This window comes from Taeniopygia guttata, chromosome 3 (assembly GCF_048771995.1).
Source record: "Taeniopygia guttata chromosome 3, bTaeGut7.mat, whole genome shotgun sequence".
Classification (NCBI taxonomy): Eukaryota; Metazoa; Chordata; class Aves; order Passeriformes; family Estrildidae; genus Taeniopygia; species Taeniopygia guttata.
The window spans coordinates 59,107,803-59,132,438 of record NC_133027.1 but is presented as its reverse complement, the minus strand read 5'-3'; the positions used below and the strand labels follow the sequence as shown (position 1 = coordinate 59,132,438).

Genomic DNA, 24,636 nt, shown 5'->3' with positions numbered 1-24,636 from the left:
TTCTTGTACAGTACACTGAAGTACTACTCATAAAAGGGATGCATTTAAAAAGACAGCAACTAGGGGCTACCACAAAGATATTAAGAAAGTGGAGCTTTTTGCCAGCAATTTCATCACAATTTTGCCATAAATTTCACTCAACAGGTGCCTTTCATATCCCACATAGAATGTGTTCTCAGACTTAAGAGCAGGTGTCAGTTTGTAAATACTCTACAAGAACAACCAACCAAATAAATTGAGTTTAACTCATTAGTATAAATGTGGTTACTTTCCTTCCCTTGCCAGGGACAAGATGGATCCCTCAATGGGTCCAGCAAACAAGAACCACCACAGTCTGATTCAGTAGGAAACACAGAAAAAAATGATGCTGAAATACACATTTCTTGTGAAAAGCTACAAACAAACAGGTTAGCAAAACCAGCCAACCAAACAGAGCTCAAAATAACCACTAGTGTAATCCAAATGTCAACTCCAATACCTCTCAGGAACACCCATGAGTGAGGTACTTTGTGGTAGAGTGCAAGACATAGTAGATTGGTAGTGGTAAATTTACAAGACAAGATTCCATTTGAAAAACAAGGTTCTTTCTAAAACAAGTTCTTCACTCTAGAATAAATCAAGATCTGAGATGGAACCAAAGGCATGTCTAGAGCAAATATTTTATTGAAACTCATTTGCTTATCAGAGTGTAGCACTGTTCTCAGTTTTTAAGGCAGACCCAGTAGTCATTGCTGGGCAGACATTCTTTTCCATGTCTGATTTCTTCCTCTCCCAGCTGGCAATCAAACAGAGCATCATTCCATAACTGAAGAGCCACACAAGACTCCAATAGGAGATGCACAGTGAGTGCAAACACAGTACATTGCATAAAATGTTTATAAATCAGTAAGCAAAACAGACAGCCCATGAAAATATTTAGCAAATAACCTTAGGAAGGAGATCAGCACAGCTGCTGAAAATGCTGCAAAGTGAAAGAGAGTGGCAGAATAACTGAGAGGAATGGAAAACATTAATTACTGCTCTGGACACAGTGCAGGCAGTTCCAGATAGTACTGCGCAGCACACACCATAAGCCAAAAGAGCTCTGCCTTCTGCAGCAGACAGAACACAAGCACCTTCACAGCTTCCTCACCTCTGGGCACCTTACTTTCCCCTGTAGCCCCAACAAAACTAAACCATGAGATGATTGCTAAACTGTTTCTTGTGAGGGGGGATATATCAGAAGTAAAAAGGTATTAGGCTCAGACATGCCATATATGCATGCCTATATGTCAGAATATTATAGAAGATTGACCACCCACCACTGTTCTGTGGCTCTAAAATCTGAGGCATCCACTAACAAATCCATGCCTGCGGCTAAAAATAAAAAATCTGAAGTACAAAGCACTCATTTGATAACTTTACTAATAATCTAATTACCTGCAGTAGGGCAGGTACTGCCTCACACATAGAGGTGTGAGCACCTAGAAAATAGGCAATCAGGTACAAAAAAGTAGAACACAGCTTTTTCACAGTTCTGCTAGCTCTTCAGAACTAATGAGCAAAGAGAAGAGAAGGAAAAAGAAGAAGAACAAAGCTTTTGACAGTTCACGCTCTAAAAATACCACGGCAATAGACACGTTGAGTAGAAAAGCACTATTTTCAATAGGAGAGCTGCACATCCTGGAAGCCAATCATAGAATTCACCAAATATTTCTTACTATATCCCCAAGGTATAGAATGTAAATATGCACTTCATGCATGCTGGCTTGCTCTTCCCTTTCATTAGTGGTTTTCAGTGAAAATCTTTTTTGAACACTTAGTTAGGACTAGACATGTGCCAGGCACTACCAAGGTGGCCAAACTAAGTGACTGAAGTTCACTGAGTCAACACATTGGTTAGTGTGAAGTGACACATGGAACCATTAGCTGAGGATAACAAAAAGCTTTGGAAGCAAACACTGCACATTCATGAGCAATCCAACATGTTTGTTCCTTCCAAATGAGCAGGCTCACTATCCCTGTATCTATTCCCTTTTGCCAGAAGTCAAATGGCACACTCCAGGTGCACAGTGAAACAGCTGGGATTGGTAGAGATGGAAATCAAGCTTTTTATTTTGCTCACTTCTCTCTTAGAGCAGTCCCCTGGTCCTGATCACCATGCATCAGCACAAACAGAACTGATTACACAAGCGTTGTACGCCAAAGAGAGCAGCCAGGACTGCTCTGGGAGTGACAGCAGAGATTTATGCGCATAAAATAGACGGTATCACTATAATGGCAAGCAAGTATGAAACACAGTACCCCAGAAGTTTTCTCCCAGTGAGTTAGGCAAGCAAACAGGATAGGAGGGTTTTCTTCCTCTTTTTTCTTCTTCTTCTTTTTTTTTTTTCCCCTACCAGAAATAGCATTTTAAAGAATCTTAACAGCTATTATCGAAAACTGCACTCTCCAGGCAGGGCTTTTGGCAAATCAGCTGGTAATGAACAAGTGCATTGTAATGGTTTTTTCTCTAAGATTTAAAATTACTTAATTATTCACTTTTAATGCATAAAACCTGGCAGAGCTGTGCCAAATACTGATTTGGGAAATACAGGTTTCTGGTAAACACTCATCTTGCTCCTGACTAGACAATATTGATAGAGTCACAAATATTCATCTGATAATGGGCAGAAAAATACATTATGAAAGTCTAGCTGTCTATTAATACGACTGATGGATTTTGAAATTTAAGAGTTTAGAATATTTTTATACCAATCAATTTTGCTACAAGGTTCCATCCTACAGATACGAAACATGAGCAATTATGTAGAACTGACATATCAGTGCTCGGATACACTATGCTAAGAACAGTACAGTTAAAGGATACTATCTTTTATAAGTTCAATGCATTTCACCCTCAAAGTACAAAACATTCTAACCTCTATGTATGGACTACCAACTCAAAACAAAATTCAAATTTCAACACCTTCCACAGACTCAGGCACTGTAACAGAATTCAGAACTACAATAAAGTCTATCCACCAACTTATTTTTCTGTGATGATAACTGTACCATTCTGTCATCTCATCCAAAAAAAGTTGTTTCGTATCTCACATGACTCTTACTTAAGTCTGGCACTTTTCTCATGAAGCTCCTCCTTCAGCTCCAAATTTTCCTTATATGCCACCTGAGCTGTCAGCTCAGCCTGGTTTTTAGAAGCAGCAAGCACACACAGCTCTTCTTCTATCTCCTGGATTTGTCTTTGCAAAGACAGGAGGCGAGACATCAGTCTGGCATTGTTTTCCTTATAGCTTTCAGCTTCAGCCTTCAGCTCTTGAAAAGAAGCTTCTTTAGAGATCATGCTCGACCTGAGTTTAAGCAGCTATAGATAGAAAAGGAGAAAATTAGTGAAGAATAGTTTTCCCAGACTGAAATAACAGGACTGCATTACAAGCTTAGTAATGTGACAAGAAACACATTTCTATCACTACAAGAAAGAGTAGAGGGACACAACTTTACTTTCATATGACTAGGAAAAAGCAATGGAAGAGGTTAGCAAAAACAAAAGCTACTGTTGGGTAATACAATGCAACTTTTCAAGATTATATCTTACAGGAAGATAAGTTATTTACTAATTCAGAATTTAGGAAAAGTTTAACTTAAGTTCTGCTGCACAACCTTAACTCGTGTCTCCTATGTATGTTCAGTACAGCAAAGTTATTAACACTACAATTCCCGTTTTTGCCTGCTGCCTGCCTACTTCCAAATCTGGTGCTCAACTCAATTTAGAGCTTCAGGGAACTGTAATAGCAAAGTATCCTTCTGTATGAGTGTGGAGCCTTTTGGCGGCATGAGGCATATTCAGAGGCAAGTAAATTTTTGGAACAATGTGTGGCAGGCACCCTCTCCTCATCTTGCAAATAGTTATTTTTGGGTATGATAATCCAATTAAATGTAGCTGTATTTACACAGAAATAGCAACAGAGTCTTTTAAGGATAGGTAGAAGCAGGAAAATCACCCTCTTACAGGGATAATGTTAAAGCTTTCCAAGAGCTCATGGAGTAGATTTTCCTCTCTCTTTTTGTTAAAAATACTATTTCCCATTGAACTATTTCTGTTAGAAGCTTCTCTAGGAGACCGCACTAGAGGGAGACTCATCAAGCAAACAAAATTTCCATATATTTTTGTCATTAGGGACAAGTAATTTAAAGTGGACTTTTTGTCACAAGAAGTGTTAAGGCACGTTTCATCTTTCCTGACAAGATGCAGTCTGAAGGGCTTCTGTCTTATCACATAAAATTAACAGGCAAATAATTTAGCCAAATGAATTGCGCTTGATGGTGAGTGACAGAACTTCTAAATTGTGGCAAGCATTTTAAGGTAAAAATACTTAAGACATTAAACTGCAATCCAGATCAGCGGGAAATTCACTTCTCTGTTGGAGTTTTCAGTATGACCCAAGATATTCAGAGAAATTTGAGAGGCTGGTGAGCCACCAGAACAGCAACTACCTTGGAAAAAGGGAGGTCCTGCTTCTCCTCTTTCCAGACACACATGCTGTCCTCTCCCTTTTTTTGTTTGTCTGACTCCCCTACAAACAACTTAAATAACAACCGACAGAAAATAGTTCACTTTTTCTCTCACAGAGGAGAAAGAGAATCACAGAGCGAAGGCTGAGGCTGAGAAACCAGGTATGAGGATCACCCTTGCAACAGCAGCACAGCCTTCAATAAGCTTATGTTTCCTGTGCAAGAGCAGGTTTATCAGACACTCTGGAGCAGCACTGAGTTCAAGAAAAGCAGCTTGGCTTTTTCCTGGGTTCATGGGCTTGATTTCCACACTCCACGCTCCTCTTAGTGCTAGAAGAAGCACTTATATGGCTACAAGGTGAAAGAAGATTTGCAAAGTGATCTGGCTAAAAAGCAACTCAGAAAGAAAGGAATTATTTTTCAATTGCTTGGACACTACAGTGCACTGTAAAACTACACATCCATCTGTGCCGGCACAAGGGGTGGGGCAGCGCGGGGAAGGAAATGAGCAGCTGAAGGAACAATAGCACTGCTTTGCTTGGCAGCTGGACCAAGCTATGGTATCTTAGAGTGTTCATAACCTTAAAATTTCTCTGTGGTTCAACTCCCTATGTGATATTTTTTCATCTATCCATTGTCTTTGTGGTCAGTTCCAACAGCAGAAAAAGCAAGAATAATCCCATATCATGAGTTTTACAGAGCACTCAGCAGAACAAGGCTCTGACCTCAGCTGGGTCATGAAGGTCTTTATTAACAAGAGCATGAACAGCTGCTTTTTTGACTATGCTTTTGCAAGCACTGTCTTGAAAAATCTATAAATCAGTCAGATGTTCTGGCAATAAAGCCATTCAACATTTCCAGTAATAAATTCTTTGTATGAGAACATTAGATTCTTTATGGCTTATTTAAATTTAAGGCACCAGTTCTGGATAAATGTTAAATGAGGGGAACTCTGCAGTAACTTCAGGATCAACTGATCAAATTAAACCTCAGCCAACAGACACTTATGCCTGTAGTTTTGTATGTGAATTAATGTAAGCATTTCATGTCTTCTAAAGGCAAACTTTACTCCACTTTAAAACTGACCACTCCCCACATTGCTGACCTAAATCAAATTAATTTTAACCAGTTATATGTTAAAAAAATTAATTGTGGAAATAAGGCAATTCTAAAAATTATCCTTATCTAAAAAAAATCCTCTCTTGAGAAACACCATCTACACAGCAGGAAGAGTAAAAAAGTATGTTTATGTGTTCTTCAGTCTCTCTAGCTACAATCAACCTCATTAGCACAAACACAATTTCACTGGTGATGAAAGCAGAGCACATTTGGGGAGCTATAACTTGAATAAAAGGGAGACACGAGTAAAGATGAGCAGATAGGTCTTAACTCACCCGCAAGACAAGGAAATCTATCTGAACATTTATACAACCACTATTTAATTAATTTTAGGGTTTAATATAAACATATTGCACTTAGATGACAATAAAGAGCTACACCGCTTCAAATCTTCCAAATACAAATTTATAATTATTTCTTGATCAAAGAAGGAAACAAAGTAAATATCACACAGATATTCTAAAACAAAAAACCTAAAAGTTCTGTAGCAAAAGCAAGTTTCGGACCTTCTGCAAGCTTTCTAGTCTCTACATAAGGAGACTGCAAAATATCCTTAGGTTTGAAAAAGGATTTGAAATTATTTTTAGATGTACCTCTGACTGGGCACAGTCATACTTCACTGAAAGTGCTGCGAGTTCACTTTGAGCAGTTTCAGCTGCAGCTCGATAGTGATTCATCTGCTCTCTAGTGATGGGAATATCCAAAAGAACGTGATCATTAGATTCCTGTGAAGACAACATGAATACAAAACCTTTAGACATCACATTTTTGGAACTTTTTTGCTTCCATGCTTTTTTGTTTGATTAAGCTGCTCCAGGGCATCACTCCAAATGTTGCAGAGTATTATTCCCAGAGTAACACACACTCACTCAAAAATAGGTTAAACAGTCACTTTTCTATGAGTAACCACCTTCATCTCCAAGCTCAGCCACCAAGACCAGTGCTAAAGTAAGAAAGTCCCCCCCAACAATCCCATGACCTCCCACTGTTTTCAGCTTTGGCTATTTCCAGCAGTTTCTATATATTTAGTAACATTCAAAAGGTGCCATTTCTACAAACTTATCCAGTTACTCTTTCAACCTCTATAAACCTTAATCCAAAGGGAGTCCTCAGGGGTCTCTTATGCAAAGAATCACTTTGGTTTTTAGACTTCAGTTATACTGCACATCCCCTCATTTTTCATTCAGAAGAAATGTTGAAAAAAAGCAATGACTATCCACCTTCACTGTGCCACTCAAGATTTTTCAGATTTATATCATATCTCACCTCCACAGCCTCTCTACCAGGCTGAAGAGCCCATGCCTACTCAGACACTTGTATCTGCTCCTGCAAGTCACTTTTTTGGCTTGCCATTTGCTTTTTTACTTCTAACCTTTCAAGGTTAGAGGTCCTTTTGAACTCCAGCACTTGGACACAACTTCAGCTTCCTGACTGATGCTTTCTCATCCCCAGCCATCACCATAATGACTACCTTTCAATCTTTTTCAAGTCCTGATTCCATGGCAAGCATTGCCTCTGTCTTTCTAGTAGAGTCTCCTTCACACCACTTGTACAACCCTTTTAGCTGTGCCCTTTAGATTCTATAGTAGGTTTTCTCCTTTTTGTGATGTTCTGCTCTTCTGCAATAGAGCAGGAATGTACTGGATTTCTTGGCCTTTATTACTTAAGCCTTTCAAGGTGAAAATTCAGACTTGAAGTATTGTTAGAGTTTCATTAGACAGAACTTTTTTCTTTTTTCAATCAATAGTAACTAAAACCAATGAAATGTAATATCTTCAGAACAGAATTAAGTTTAGGTTATGCTGGAAGCACACATGGCAGAGAACTGAACATGAGATTTCTGTGACAGCACCATCAGCTCTCACACAGGACTGAAACAAAACTGCAATCCTGGTGCATTTGTGTATGAATTACAAAATGCAAAACACCTCCAGATAAAGACTGGTTTTGGAAAATGGTATTGCAATGGAGACAAAGAGATCTTCTCATCATGCTTTTCTGCATCAGCATCAATTTCCAGGCTGAGATAAATAACAAATTCAGCCTCATTCCAAATAGGGAAAAAAAAAAACAAACCCGAAGGACTTTCCAAATATGTGGGCATCTATTAAAATAAGTATTTACCATGTAACACATAGAGAAATCCCTGAGGAATAAGGAAAAACTACTAGTTTAGACTGCAGCAGAAGATAAATCACCTTGCATTAGTTGCTATAATATCACCAGCTCTATTCTTTAATCTTTCCTCCTTGTGCTAGTTGACACTAGATTAGACCCACCAAGTTTAATTGCATTCATCTCCTTCAAAGACACTCAGCTGGGCTCTTCCACAAAGGAGTTGCCACTCTCATCAAGCCAGACTGACACATGCAGAAAACTCACAGCCACATAGAACACAGCACATAATCTTGGAGATAAAAGGGCTGCTAATTTTCTCCACACTTTATCACTGTTCCGAGGGAGTGAGGGAAAGCATGTGCCATCTCCTCACTGCTTTTGTCTTGCTTTTGCTTTACTCTGCTTGTTTCATATGTACAACCACATTAGAGCCTTTAATGTAGAAGGCATTTTTTCTCATTCTGTAATACACAAGGGCTGAAAAACCATGGATGGAGATTGCAAACAGTAACACTGGGTATGATGGTTATGTATGTTATTACATTTGTAGTACTGCATGAATGTAGGCTTTTCCTTTTCTTCTCTTAAAAAAAACACAACTTATGACTTCACAGAAAGAAGGATTACATCTCAAAATTGGTGAAATAAATACATTTCAGAGTATAGCTGAAGAAAATAAGCAAGAATAACCAGTGTAACAGTTTAGAGCTGAAGCTTCCAGAATCTGTTTTTCATACAAATTAGATTTTTAAATGATGAGCACTTTTAAGATGCAACTACACATCCAGAAGGATTTACAAAAAGTTTAAATGAAGCCAGGTGCCAAAGTCAATGGGAATTACTGTTTGACTCATCTACAGTCTTAGTGAGATTTACAGAGGCAGAGGTCTGCATCCTCCAGGCCTTAGTAAATATAAAATTAATCATGGTGGCACCATGCTAGGAAAGTTGGTCTTATCATCATATTTTAGCAGGAAACATGCATGCTATAAAATTAATAGTTTTCTATGTTTCTGTGGCTTACCATCAGCAAATCACAAGTCTGATCTTTAATCAGACCTATCAGACAACTCAGTTAAATTGGTATTAAGTGGGGTAAAATTTGTTAGGGATAAAATTTTTTGTGCAGATGTGGCACTTTTCTAACTGTGGAAAAAAAATCAGATTTTTAATGTTTCGTGAGTATTTGTGTAATCTATACTGATTTTTGTTAGGAAAATATAATTAATGAAGTGTGAAAAGTATTAGAGAAAGTAGACAGAAGTAGTATTAATATATTAATACTCCATCAGCTCTAGTTAGCCTAGGTTTTGGGTGTTTCTCCCACTCACATTATTAATTTTTTCATCTCTTTCCACTTATCTGCAAGAAAATGAAACTTTCATCTAAATTCATATGCTAAACAGAAGCTAAGCCTATATTTACAATACTTAAGAGCAGTATCTTCAGTTGAATCTTCGGTTTTATTAGTAATAGCTGATCTTTAGAAGATCAAAAATATAAGGAGATTTTTGCTATTATTGACCATTTTTGCTTTGACTTTTTTTACCAAACAACTGCCATTATCTCCCAGCCTTTAGTTGGAAAGCTTCATTTGATTCAGAAACAACACAACTACAACAATGTTTAGTAGTTTCACACCTATCGATGTACTTTGAAATCAGACAACAGTTAAAGTCACTCCCTCCCATTCTGCTTTTGGCAACTTCTCTTTTATTTCCTGTTGTATTTCCTATTTCAGTGCTGCCAAATGCCACTACCACTGCCATTGCCTGCACACAGCCCAGACCCCTTTCCCAAAGCATATAATTTTAAAAAACCTTTTTTGAAACAGAAAGCCCCCAGTAGGCATTTAAACACCCGTCACCACCCTGAGTTACTTGTCAATGCCCTGCCATAGACTGTACTCAGGGCAGGGATTTCTTCTTCCCATTCACAAAGCACCTATAGACATTGGGGTTGACATACCAAAAATGATGATTCATGAACCTTTGTTGACTTCATTCTTCCTTTGTTTCTACAGAACAAACGGGGGGAAGAGGGGGAAAAAAGTTGAAAATTAAATAGATTAGTAATATGATGGCACATGACATTATTTTTTCACTGATATGCTTTACTAAATTGTATCATAGGTTACTATCAGCAAAGTTGGGTGCAAAAGCAGAACACCATGGGAAAGTTTCTCTAGTAGCCTATGAGCTCTTATCGTCTCCACAATATTCAAGCACACATCTAACCAAAACAGGCACCTCCAAGTTGACTTGTCCAGGGTATATTCATCAGTTCAGCTACACAGGCAGTCTTCATGCAGTGATTGCTTCCTTTGCCACTGCTTTTCAGGCGCTCCAAGTTTTTATTTCACTTCTCCATTTGTCCTGCATCTCTTCTATACTGATATATTTTAAAAGGATCTGAGCAATAACACAGGATCTATCTTAACTGAAATACATCTTTTTTTCCCTCTCAGATGTTAAGGTAATCAGTGGGCCCTTTTTACCTCCATGTTTTTATAGGACTTGGTACAGTGGTTGGACTCAGTGGGCTGTTCGATGGTTTTCATAAATCCCAGTACCATAAATTTTCATATTCTGAAATCAAAATGAGATTTCCCAAATCTGCAATGTTTTTTAAGACAATGTGTATACATGCATAAAATTGTTATAACTTCCAAAAATACAATGTAGCAGCAGAGTTGATTATTATTATTATTGTTGTTGTTGTTAGTAGTAGTAGCAGTAGTAGTTGCAACCAGAAGGAAGATGACATCCAGCGTGAAATACCTGCAAGAATGGCTAGTTGAAAAATGTTCACACTTGGCTGCTTCAGATTTTTCTTGGTAGCCGCAGCCAGCCAGCATGCACATCATCTCAGAAAAGTACAACAGCTACACACAGCAACAAGCATAAGAAGGTTCAGACACTGTTCTACAGTGATTCAGATTTTGTTCACAGGTACAAAAACAGACTAAAATAATCACACATAACTGATGAGGTTTTAAAGGACTTTTGAGAACATAAAGTCCAACCTATGACCAAACACTACCATGTCAAACAGATCATGGCACGGTGTGTCACACAGTGTTTCCTTACACACCTCCAGGGACAGTGACTCCACCACCTCCCTGGGCAGTCCATTCCAATGTCTAACCATCCTTTTTGCAAAGGAATTCCTCCTAATGCCCAACCTAAAACCTCTCCTGGCGGAGCTAAAGACTCTGTCCTCTTGTCCTGTCACTAGTTAGCTGGAATAGGCTGACTCCCTGACTGGAATCACTTCGGGGGTGGGATAAAAATAGTTCACAAATTAACCATCTTGTATGTATATTTTGGTTCTTCTTTATAGATAATACTTTGCCCAATTTGCCTATCAGAGATCTCAAAATGTATTGATTAACATAAATCAAAATTTGCAAGTAATATTTCACAACTATTTCAGTTCTGTCACTTGCTCTTGCGCATTATAAAGTGCCAGAAACACTCACATACTTTTGATCACTATCCACTCAGTAAAGTCCTATTTCCCCTTGCTGATTCCTTCTTGTAACTAGGCTCAACTCACTGCTTGCAGTACTTTTTTTTATTATTACTTGCCAGTGGATGAGATGTCTGGGTCCTAGAATCGCCGCAGGTGCCTCGGTGGTTGACGAAATAATGGGCTTCCACAAAAGGCGGGTGTCTCACGGGCGGCTTTATTTCCAAGGGTTCGTGAGAGGGAAAACGAAGTGAGGGACGAGGGGAACAACCACTCGAAAGGGAAGCCAGCTCCGAGAGCCCCGAACCAGGGGCGGGGCAGGGACTATAACTATAACTGGGAAGGAGGGTCAAGGTATGAAACATCCAACGAGGTGAGGGCTTGAGGGTAGAGTCAGGGAAGAGCGGCAGGGCAACAGCCAACTGGGATGGAGGGAAGGGATGGCTTCGAGGGGAGAACCAACGGGGGTACAGAGAACTAAGAACTTTCCAGAACTGGGGGAAGGAGTACACAATGATGGACAGGAGCAAAGGGAAGGGATAACAAAAGACTGACAACCGGAGGAGGCGGGAAACTAAATGTCAGTTGCCTCCCAAGGCAGAGCAGAGGGGCCATCAGCCACACCCCCTCCCACAGGTGGAGTTTTTCTGCATTAGTGTAATGTTCCAGAAACATGTAAAACTAACTTAAGTGTTCTCAGCAGCTCAAATAAATTACCAAAGAGGTTTTCTAAATTCCTTTCAGAAGGGTGCTGCTCATCTCTATCCTCCTCCCTTTGCAGTAATCACTGAAAGGTATTACTGAAAAGATAAAAATCACCCGTGCTCTTCATTGGCCTCAAAGAGGCCAATTTCCAGCTTGATTAATAGGCCCAAATGAAATCTTCATTACAAGCAAAATTTTAGTACCCACTGCTACTACTATAAGAAGCAATCAAAGCATTTCCATCTTTTGTTTTTCTCTTAGGATAAGGTGACTTTGCATCTAAATATAATAGATGCACTTCATGTGATGAAAGACAGCAGTCATCTGAAGGCAATTAGAGAGATACATCACCTACTCTAAACATTACTTAACATGCTTTCTGGTTGACTTCATCCTTTGTCTGTGTGGACACATTAAGGAATTTGGAACTCCCCTGACATTTTCTCTCACAGCTTTTCCAAAATGATTAACAAGGAGCTGCTGTGTTTATTCCCTAAACAATAAAAAGGGTAATTGCTAAGACAAAATTAAGTACTTATGCAGGGATTTGCGCAAACAATTCATTCTACAGTTTTTATTTTATCAGTGCTAAGTAGAGTTAAATAACTTCTGTAACAGAACTACTTAAATGGTAGATTTAAAAAACAAACCATCATGCAATGCCAACAGCTGCAATTTTCCTACAATACCTACTGTACTTCACAGTGAACAAAATGAAAATATTTAATAAATACCTGAGTATATTGGTATATACACAATTAAAAATTGATTAGTGCTGCAGTTCGATTTAGCAGTTGTAACTTCATTTTATAAACGTGTAATTTCTAGCATGTTTTTGAGTCTCAAAATCAACACTCACAAACTATTTGACTTCTGGTTGGTTAAAATGTGGAGCAGGTTGCTATCAACTCTGTCACTAAGCAGTGCTAGAAAAAGTTTGTAATTGAGTCATAACAGTTGTATTTAATACAATGGCAGTTGGTTTTTTCTACTACAGACTCCCAAAATCCCACATTTTTTGTCTCAGAACAATATAGCTTCATTACAAAACTGATGTTCAACTAAATAAACTGTTCACAGAAACAAATTGTTTATCCTTTGGAACACAAAATTTTTACGAGGTTCCTATTATGTGTTTAGTACAAGGGTTTGATCCTTCTAAGGAATATCCTCTAGTGTCTCCCTTAAATTCACATCAAAGCCAGCAAACCGCTTTCAAAGGAGGAAGAGATGCAAAGAAGAAATTCTTAGATAACTATAAACTATAGAAATTCTTAGATAACTATAAATTCTTAGATAACTATAAATTCCTGCTCTGTGAGAGCTACTCCCTTTTGCAGCACTTAGTAAGGAAAATCTTTCTGGCCTTGAACTTGTACAGATAAGCTATAATGATCAGCTGAAGTTCATGGGGCTTCAATCGCACCACGCACGGACCACCGGGTACAGCCCTGCACCTGCAGGAGTTCTGTTTTGGGGTTGGGGTTTTTTGGTTGGTTTGGGGTTTTGGTTGGGGGTGTTTTTTAATTTTTTTCCTAGGGGCTGGGGAGCCGAGATTAAGTTGAATGTTGCAAAGATGACTTGGTAAGGGGGGGTTACAGCCAGCCCCTGTCAGGCGCTACACCAACACCGACAGAAAGGGGGGTAGGAAGGAAGTATGTTTCCAAAATCCGGGCTTTATTCCCTAATAGGGGAACTGCCAAAAAAACCCAAGCCCTGACCAAACCAAACCAACCCCCTCGGCCCTTTCTGCCTTGCCCCGTCCCTCGGTTACCGCGGTTCCGCCGCGCCGCTGCCCCGCCAGCCCCGGAGCCGTTCCCGGCCACAGCCGCGCCCCTGGCAACGCGTCCCGGGAAAGCACGAAGGGGGCCTGGCTAGGGAAAGGGGGACCGGCTCGGTGGCTGTAAGTCAGCAGTCTTCACAAGGGAAAGCTCACAGAAACGCCGGGGCTTGTTGGTTTTGTTTGTTTATTTTCACTTCAAATAAACATTTACCTGATATTTGCTCACGTTTTCCCTCCACAAGAAGTCAGAAGAGGCGAGCTGAGCAGATGGCACCTGAGCAGCAGCTCCTGTTACCCAGACAGGGTTTCCTTCTCCCCCCAGAACCTGCCAAAGGAGCACCCCCGCAAAAGCAGCCCTCCTTGATGGCCTCTAAACTGCCTCCAGCTGAAAGAACACCTCCTCCTCTTCCTCCTCGCCTTTCATCCAAATAAAGTGGATAAACACGGGAAGAGAGGAACTGAAGGTTGCAGTAAAAGAAAGTTAGACCTGTGGGTGTATGGCAGCTGCACATCATTTTCTCTGAAGACCCGGTGAGCTTTAATCAGCCTCTGGGGACAATGCCATCGCGCACCATTTCTGTACTCAAAAGTCAAAAAGTACTTTACCTTTCTCAGGAATGCTGACCTAATCACGTTTTCCAGAGAAGAAAATGAAGAAGCTAGGGATAGTACTATTTTTTCTGCCCTTGTCCCTGCGTGCCTGCTACCATTTCACTGCTGCTGCCGAGGACACAGAAGCCCCTAACAGAGGGGGGATTTTTCCGGCGTGGATCGTGCTGCTCCAGGGTAACCTCATTCTGCAATCCCAATCTATTAAGTATTTTTGACAGGTTAGATTTTTACTGGGCAGTCTTACATAAACCCAGAGGAAATCTGGCACGTTTTACTATCCACTGCAAATTTGAACAAAAATATAATCCTAGATTTATCCAGCATTTGACTACAGCCTAATCCGTCATACTACTGGAGTGGCATGCAGATGGAGGAGTAAATGCTTGTGAAACTGTGCTAACTTTCCTAAGCACACTTCCCCATCGCTGGTCCTGCAGTGCCACGGCTGGTTCAGGAGTTACACTTTAGCTGCTTCCACATCCTTGGTGATGGGGAGGGAGTGCTTATACAGCTGTATCTTACTGCAGATCTATGAAATTATTTGCCCTTAAAATAACACACTTTATTCTGGTGAACTCTAACAAGAGTAACAACAAAAGAGACAAAAAAAAAAAAAGTATGAAGAAAAGTAGAAATGTCATGTAGCAGTCTAAAAAAGAACAGTTACAATACCCACTCTTCAAGCCATTTGACTGAGAAAAAACTACCTTATTACAAAATGCTCACAGTTTAAAATGTTTTACCCTTGTTTGCTAGTATTTAAAAGCAGCGTTCTCAAAAGAATTTCATGTTTCTTTTTCCTTAACAGAGATAGGAAATAATTTAGGAAGGGTTACTTTGGGAGTTTTAATTATAAATAATTTCAAGGAGTCATTTTTATTCATCAAATTCTTCATGTTGTATTTCATAAAATATATGGAAAGGACGTTCTCAGCCTTTTTGAGCAAAGAATGAAGCAAATCTCTCGAATGTAGGGAAGTAATAAAGCCGCACTAATTTTTGAATGAAAAAATAATTTAAAAATTACTACAGACTTTCCCTTCCATGAAAATGCTCAGTGTTGAGAAAAGATGCTAAAATTGATCAGTATTATGAAACCCAAATTCCAGCACCCAGTACATTCAAAAACATATCAGCTGATATTCTGCAGGTGTCTAAATGAGAATGGATGTGAAAAAATAATTTCAAAGCCAGAAGTTATGTGATGATGTCCCTGTGATAAGCACATATGGTGGGGTCAGCAATCTTCTGAAGGAAATAACCTGGTTTTGCAACCCTGGACTTCCCCCCCCGGACAAAGGGGATGGTGAAAATGCAATACACACATGGGGGAACTAATCAGGCTTGGGAAAGAAGTGGGAATCTGTGCAAGGGAAAGCTGCTGGTGCTGATGTATTGTTTTCAGTTTGAGGAACTTAAACCAGACACACGAGTCCTTCGAAGTCCAAACTCAACCCATGCAGTTATTTTACAAATCTTGTTTGTGGATCTTAGGTTTCCACATATGTATGAAAACTCCCAGATTTGCCCCAAGCAAATAGTTGCTGCTAATGCTCCACCACAATCCAGCAAAGTAGCAGCAAAACTTCAAGGGCCAATCCAGCATGATGGATGCAGTGAAAGCTGTGCATCCAATACATGGCAAAAGCACTCAAATGTAGCTCTAATTCAGGATTACCAAAAACAAGAATACATCCAGCTATGGAAAAATGGGAATGCTCTTTTTCACGTAAAGATACTCAAGCCCTCACTGCAAGGTGTAAGCCCTTCTCAGTCTGGAGGAATTTACCTGTCTCCTAATTCCCTAACCTGATCCCAAGGGCACACACATATTCCTTGAGCAGAAACAGGGCCCATGCAGATAACACAAGAGTCACTGGACAGAAGGAAAAGTAGGTGGAAAGGCCCTTCAGCTCGCTTGAGGGAACACTCCTGGACCCTAACCCTTTTTCCTGAATGGTTCTGCCTTTTACACAGATCCTAGACTAAAATTAACAATTATGTGTGTACATAACCATCTAGGACCAGAACTCAGTGCACTTCCTGATCTATGACAACTAATGGGATTTTTTGGGGAAGTGGGAGAGAAGAGATGAAACCTATTGTAAATGCAACTCCATGAAATGCATCATTGGGCCTTTCATCAATTAGAGTCACTTGGAAGGCATCAGTCTTACCATGGTAGTGTGAGACTAATCAATTAGTTAACATTAAGAAAGCAAATAAAAAAGCCCATAGTGTGTACCTTGATGTATCTTAGTTTATAATCTGTTACTTCATTGGACTTGGAAGAAGTAAGAATCCCAGGAAAAATAAATTTCTGCAAGTATGAAAATTTTTCTTCACAGGGAGTTTGAAAAGTTGTGATTATGTCACTTACTGAAAAGTGATACAACAGAAGAAGCACAAAAGTACTGAAAATGTTTATTCATTCTAAGTTATCAAAAGAGAACATTTTATATTTCTTCAGAGTGGAAGCTAAGCCAGATGAGCTAAACCTCAAAAAAACATTGTAAATAAAAACCCTTCTCAGAACATGCCTGCAGAATTCACAACTGCAAAGCTGAGGCAGAATGTGGAATAATCCATAAACTAATTCTTAATTAATGAAAAAATACATATAAATTGATTTTTTTATTTGCAGGCTGTTAGAAATAGAAGTATATCAGCAAGAATAAAATGTACAGAAGTTTTCAAAACATTTTTAGGAAAAAATAAAAACAAACAAGAAAACAAACAGTCATAGGCTGTTTTCCCTCACATGTATTCTGCCATTAGCATATGAAAAAGAAAGAAAAGGACCACTTTAACCAGCATATTCTCAGTTTTATTTTAAAATCCTTAGATAAGTGTTAGTTGAATATCAACTTACATTTTGCTTTAAATAAAAATAATTACAAGTCCTTGTTCTGTAATTTTGGGTAAACAGAAAGCTGGTAAGCAAACAAACTTAAGTGAAAAAAAACCCAACAGTTCTGTACAAGATTCAATTTTGGAATTTTTATTTTAGATACAATTAAGGGTTTCTTTTTAGATTAAAGCCATTTCATAGAGTAATTTTCATGCAACAGAGTAAACTTTTTTCCTATGCTGCTCGACAGCACAGGAGATAAATGTTCACATGGAACAAGTTGTTAACCATGAATGCAAATAACACTATGAACTTTAAATAAACTGTTTCAACAACAACAGTCAGGGTTTATGGGACATCAGCAAGGTGTGTAAACCAAAGTGTTTTGGAAATATTTTAGTTAAAGTAACACCAAAATATTTTCATTTTGCTGAGAACACATGGAGCACCTATCACTTCTAGAAGTGATTCTGGAAATGACATCATCAGCTGCACCAACCTTACTAAGTAAGTACCAAATACATTTAAGAGATACTCAATTATTTTTAAGGTTTTGAGATTTTAACAGGAGTACAAGTAGCATAAAAATGATAAAATTCCTTATTATTGCCCTGTCTTGTTACAGAAGAACATTTTATGATACTCACCTCTTGCATCTGTTTCTCTCAAAACCTCACTGAATAAATATGCTTTACAGGTTTATGCATAAAATCCATTTCAAAGTAAAAAAAATCAGGATCTAAGACCTGAATTATTTTGTCTTCTCCAGCCATTGAAACAGTGTAACAATGTCTGACTTGCACAAAATTATATAATTTATTTCAATATTCTTACAAGCTTCTAGTCATACAATCAACTTATTTTCCACATCAAACAATTTATTTTAAGAAACCGTATATACATAAGAAATTATTGTAGACATCTTACAGGGTAACTTACCAAGTATTCAAACAGATGTGTGTGCTGCCTTTCACTGTGCCTGTGACATTACTTTCCTTCTATTTCATAAACAATGAAAGTCATGATCAAAAACTGACTTACAAATACAGTTGTTCAAAAGGTAGAAGACAAAAAAAAAAAGTAAAAACCATTTTTTGTTGTGGTCCTCAGAATTACTGAAATCACCTTTGGCTTTTTCCATAAATATTCAAATGGCATATGAAATGAAAATCTCAAAAATTTGGATGTATAAATCAGTAGCTCTTGAGTTATACTGTAGAAGCATTTTGGGCAGCTGTAACAGATGTATAGAAGGAACTTTCTTAAATACTCAAGTTAAAAAAATGTTATATTACAGCACCTGCTAGTGTTCTAACACATGCTTCAGTTTATGTTTTTAAATTCCATCCAAACACAATAGGTTCATGCTGGCATTTCATGAAGCTGTATTATAAAAAGCAATTAACACAATAGCTACAAAAATGTTTTCTATTTTTAAGTAAACTGTAGCAAATCCATCAGAGGAGCACTGTGCCTCACTGGAAAATGTGTTCACAACTTTGTTGTGTCATGGGGAGACTAACACTGCATTACAGCAACACTGATGTAATTTTTTCTTTTTTTCATACAATCAACCAAAATTTTACAAAAATATAGCCAACCAACACACATAAAAGTATGCTGCATATTCAGTTCTGCCTAGAGATAGCACTTTGCAATTACAGCTACAGAAGAAGCATTTGGAAGTTATGGCTGTGTATTCCTTACACAGCCACATAGTCATACTGTGTATTACCACATAAACTTCTCTTTGTGAGGGGCAAAAGATGGAAAGTGAACTTTTAATCAACTGGAGAATACAGTCTTTTTTCAGCATGACATCATGTAATACATTAGTATTCACATGCTAAGCTAAGAATTAGATGTCTTGTAGTAATACTGAGCAAATGCCGCTGCATCTCCTAATTGATTTTGTATTTTGTAGCACTGTATTTTTTATTACTTCATATTATTAATTTTCCCCAATCACCATTGTGGATTCCCAGAAGTAACAGCCTGAAAGCAACCTGGGCACAGGGACACAATAACAACCAGTAAAAAACTAAATCAAGTTTCTCAGCGTGTGTAAGGATTGTGTAAGAGGCAAATGTATTTGTCAAGGGTGGCCTCAACAGTGACTTTCTCTTCTTGTCCGTTATACACTTTTAAACTTCTCCAGCAAATTAAGTCATCACCTTACAATCTGAGCAGAGGCAAAGCAGATTTCATCCCCAGGTGATTTTGTCTCTCTGAACAAGGTATGATGTTCTCATTCCACATATTCCACAACTTCCATCTCTCTGTTCATGACCCACAGTTGTTTCTTCAAAATGCACTTGAAACAAGTTAACAGCATTTTCAAAGATGACACACCGAGGCTCCAGTGCACAGATTCATCCTGTCTTTTACATATTGGGTCAAAGCACTAAAGCTGGAGTGCTGTTGAGCTCTCTCCAGTCAGAAACCTTCAGCAGTCTGACCTTCAGCCTTCTTGACTAGATTTTTAATTACTGCAGTTCAATCAGGTGCCTAAGGATGAAGATTAATTCACCCTGTAGGAGTACTAAGCCAAAAATACAAAGGAGATAAGAGCAGTAAACCCAGGTCTCAAAATTATAACTCTCCCAACAACTGCCTCATGAAATTCCTTGCATCTTTGTTTTTGAATACTTGACCTTGGAACCTTAAAATACCCTTTCAGATTAAAGAAGAAGAAGAAAATAAACCCAAATAATCAAAGTCACGAGCAATTGGAACATATTTATCCACTTTGTTGTACGAGCATAACGAGCAGCAGCTTTTGAGACCAGAGTAGAAGAGCAGAAATGGGCACCTAACAACTCCAGTTAACAGAAACCTGTATGGCTTCTCTACCTTGTACTTCTCAGTGCAAATGGGGTTGTATGTCCTCCCTAGAAATTAAGGCATCCTTCTTAAACCAACCAAACAAAAACCCTCAAACAAATATATTTGGAAAATAAAGAGAATTACCACAACAGAAGGAAACAGGTGTGCTTGAACCTCATACATACACTGCTGCCAGGCCACCTGCAGATCAAGTCTGCATAAAACCTAAAGTCCAGTTAATGCAACTGCTTGAGTTTCATTAATTTTTTGTTTGGGTAAGCTTTTCTGTGTGCTTCTTTTTTGGTAGAGCTTTATAAATAAACAGTATCATCAATATTCTTAAAATGAAATTGTCCTTTCTCCCACTAATCCTCCTACCAGATGGGACAACTCTCCCACAGGCGAACTGGCTAATAACGTTCACTTGTGCTTTAAAATTGAAATTCAGTTTTCAATTCTACATGAATGTTTACAAGCTGCCACCCAGTAACTTATCTCTTAATGTAATGCCAACTATCCTCAAAACATCAAATTACTCTGTCTGTAATTAACTTCTGAATTCTCTAAAATACTAACTTTCATGTAATGCATGAAATGACATGGAGCACAAATTATTCTGAAATAAGTAAATACATGCTAATGTGGCTTTGGGGAAATTGTTTCTGAAGCAAATTTTTCACTTGTAAAGTTTTCACTCATTAAATTCATACTCACTGATGAAGAAAAAATATTATGGACAACTAAATATTCATTTTAAAGATCTGATGACATTGGACAATAGGAAAACAAACTGTATTGAAATTCAGATTGATTTACGCATACAAAGACAGTTTATAAATATTTGCACAACATTAAAGTCTTCTGCAGGACAAAAACAACAAATCACTTGGGAGGAAAAAGCACAAACAAAAAATAATCTTTACTGAAGCCAAGCATGGAACAGAGAAAAAATTCAAGTCAGACCTAATGTCTCTTTCAGAATATTACACATCATTTAACTAGAGACCAGCATCAAACTGAACTACCCCGTATTTTCCACTTACCATCCATTCAGATTCAGAAGCCTGAATTTGCTCACCTTGTCCAGGTTTTAGGCCAACCTGAGTGTCAGATTTCAGCGTTCTCAAACTACAGAGAGGGGCAGGATGAAACTTATTCAAGGCTTGATGAAATGGGACACTGTATTCCCATTTTCTATCTCCTGTTAATTTTCTATAGTTTAGATCACCTTTGAAGAGAAGCAAGTTCGACTTCTGTAGCTCAGCATACAAGTCAGAAGCAACTTCACTCATACTGGAAAAGTCATGTGGTAAAGTCCAAAACATGTGGTCATGGAAAACCCAAACTCCCTTTTTCAAATTGCCCTCCCAGTTTATGCCACATCTAGACATCCACATATGATTAGCTGACCCCAGTTGTTTAATAGTCCAGTTAAAATCATGCTTTGTGGTATCTGATACATACCATGGAATACTTTTTCCATGAAAATAGACTTCATCAGCTAGCTTTGATGATAACAAGAAATCAGCCAACACAAGATCACTTACAAGTTCAAATCCAGCATTATCCAGGATTATGTCAACTCTAACATTACTTCTTTCTGTTCTATTTTTTTTGGCATTTACAAGTAGTGACCAAACTTTTTCCATATCATTCACTAAGATGTAAGGTACCATGTTTTCCAGGGACTGCAAAGGACTAGATTTCTGAGAGCTGTCTTCACCAGCTGAAAAAGAAAGGTCACACTTATTGCCCCACAATGACACCTAGAGGGAAAAAAAAAAAAGAAAAAAAAAGAAAAAAAAGAAGAAAGAAAAGAAACTATTTACTAAGTCGCACTGTAGATACATTCTCAACTTCACATACACTGAACATTTTGTTCCCTGGTTTTTGTTTTAGGTAATAAAGGTTGTAACTCCACATATTCTTCCAAGTTTAATAAAACTCAACTCCTTGTCCAGGTTTCTCAACATATACAAGATTTAGTGGAAGAAACCAAACAAAGCTCTGTATTTACACAAGTGTCAGAAGTGGCAAAGATGGGAGATTTAGATCAGCATAAACACATTGCTCACAAAGCTCAAAACAGAAATATTCTCCATACTGCAATTCCAAAAAAAATATCAGTGGTAACACAGAAAAAGGAATAATAAAAGCAGATTTATTTTTTTTATTATGTGCAGCCAAATAAGTATTTTAGATATATATATTTTTAGCAGTCACTAATGAGCTCTTTGTGAAGATTCATCTAATACCTGACATACATGTTGCCAGCTAATGGACTTATTTGTAATCCTACAATACTTTGGGTTTTCTACCCAAAGGCACTACATTCCAAGAATAATGCTGTTAAAAAAGCTTTTAAACCACTTCTGACCCAGACTGACTTCTAATTTTTTCTCCAAAGAAGTCTAAAAGCATTTAAGGTGCCAACTAAAATTAACTGTTTTAAGAAATTATAGGTAAATATTAAAAGGTAATCTGGAATTTGACTTAAAATGTTTGAGAGATACTGGTTTTGATGGAAAAATTGCTGAGTTTTCATACACACAATGAAGACCAGCCATTAGTAAAAAAGTGTCACATTTAAAACAAAATATATTTTCAGAATAGCAGCTATACAGTACGGCTATCAGGACTTCATCACACTTTAACAAACAAAATATCTATATTTTAATTTCCATATGAAATTCAGAGTCTTTATAACCTCAAATTCTTGTTTTTTTAATAGGAGAGATATATTCAATTCTTGTGTTAAGCACTACCAGTTTACCTGCAAAAGCTTAAAAAGTTCCTCCTGAAGTTGCTTTTCATCTAGATCCTTGATGTTCTTAAGAAGTTCCTGAAAGTAAGTGCATAAGGCAATAACAGCTTCTTGGGATTCAAAGAAATTTTGAGCCTTTCCTTCCTTAAATACATCAAAGTTGTCAATAGGTGGGCTAAAAAGAGAAGAACAAATATGTTGCCATACTTCCCACATTCTTCATTACAGCACATGCAAAGGAAGCTCAAAGGTCGGCTTCTTTAGACTGTACTACAGGCCTTAGTTAGATTTTCCACTTCTAATTTGTCATACTAGATTTTCACATATCTCCATAACAGCCTAATACGCATCTTGCTAAAAGAGACAGTATGCAAGGCATCTTTATACAGCAATATATTCTGAAAGTGAACAAGCATTCAATCACAACAACTCTGGGAACTGCACAGACACTTGAACTCCAATCTTCAGACAAGAGAATTAAAACTAACATACAAGTGAACTAAAGTTAAGAAAAGCTGGCCTGATTTTAAATCTGTTTGTGTGTGCTGGAGGGTACTTCCCATACCAAATTCTCTTCCAGTTAGGAAGTTATGCCTATGAAAGTCTTTACTAGGATTTTGGAAAATTACCATGACAAATGAGAATGCTGTAATCTATAAAAATTATAGGTCAATCTCTTATGAAACATATTTGCATGACAACCTTTCAACAAATGATTTAATTTCCATCCAAGCATAAGCTTAAGAGCAACTAAATAATGGAGACCAAGAAACTTAAAAATGAAAAGTACCTGCTCAGCTTTTTAAGTGCAATCCAGGGGATGAACCTCATATTTGAAGCTTTTGGTTCAAGAGTTCAAATTACACAACATACCAGTGGAAACTGAGTCCCATTTCTGTGTTTGCATCTCAACACTAAGGGTAAATCTGTACTCGGGGAGCTTTCAAATTTTTTGGCAGCAACAGGATCTTAAACTGTTCATTCCTACCCCATGACGTTATACTGGCACATCTCCATGGTACCAGCACAACAAGTTTTTCCTGCCCAGTTATTTTTAACCAGTATCAGCTCCCAAAGCTTGATGCAACACACGGTCTGCAAGCACTGCTGTAACTAAGAAGCTGGTATAGAATGAACAACAGGAGCTGCTTAAGATGGGTCTACTGCTGTAAGAAACAGTTCTCAAATGGTAACTTCAGATTGCCAAGCAGCAAAACAAATTAGAAGTCCCAAAAAGATTTGTAGCTCTCCTATGCCGTGTCTAACACTTAAAGAAAATTCTAGACCAACAAACCTAGTAGAAATGCTACATGGTTTTCATAACTCAATTTACATTAGTCTGCAAAATCAAACTGCAAAATCAAGTTCAAGAGTTTTCATGTAGACCAACTCACCAAAACTGAAGCATAAAAAAATTAATAAGCTTCGAACTCTGCTAAATATAAGAAGTAAAGGTATTAATTTTAAATCTGATGTGCAAGCTGAGGAAAAAGTAATATGGTAAAAGCTTAAGATCTTCCTTAATCTTACTCCTCAGCTGTCTTTCTTTTTCCCAAAATAAAAATGGGAAAAAGCAATGCTTTGCAAAGTAATATAGCAAGCCAGTAAATACTTACTTCTGTGCTAATGCTGCATGAATTCTTCGATACATGTAACACTCTACATACAGCCAAGGGGACTGAAACCAACTTGGTTCTCCATTTCCATTTGGTAAATTTCGTTGGTAGTCCAGGTATTGGTTCCACAGTGCCGCATCGGGCAACTCGTCTTCCAAAGGGGTCACTGGCTTGTCTGTTTGCAGTTCATTCCGCAGTTTGGAGAGGAAAGATATAGCCCTCTTCTCTGCTTCAACACCCTTCTGAAAAAAGTGGAGAACAAAAGTTCCTATTCTGTACC

The 24,636-nt window shown here is 38.0% G+C and overlaps 1 protein-coding gene across 1 annotated transcript in view; it reads right to left on the bottom strand.

The window, feature by feature from the left end:
• Positions 1–24,636, bottom strand: part of LOC100232427 (coiled-coil domain-containing protein 170) — a 47,284-nt gene that overhangs the window by 20,441 nt on the left and 2,207 nt on the right. Inside the window, 5 exon segments of the mRNA XM_072926942.1 lie at positions 3,087–3,343; positions 6,204–6,335; positions 21,020–21,742; positions 22,750–22,915; positions 24,357–24,598. Of these exon segments, the coding sequence (XP_072783043.1) occupies positions 3,087–3,343; positions 6,204–6,335; positions 21,020–21,742; positions 22,750–22,915; positions 24,357–24,598 (1,520 nt within the window).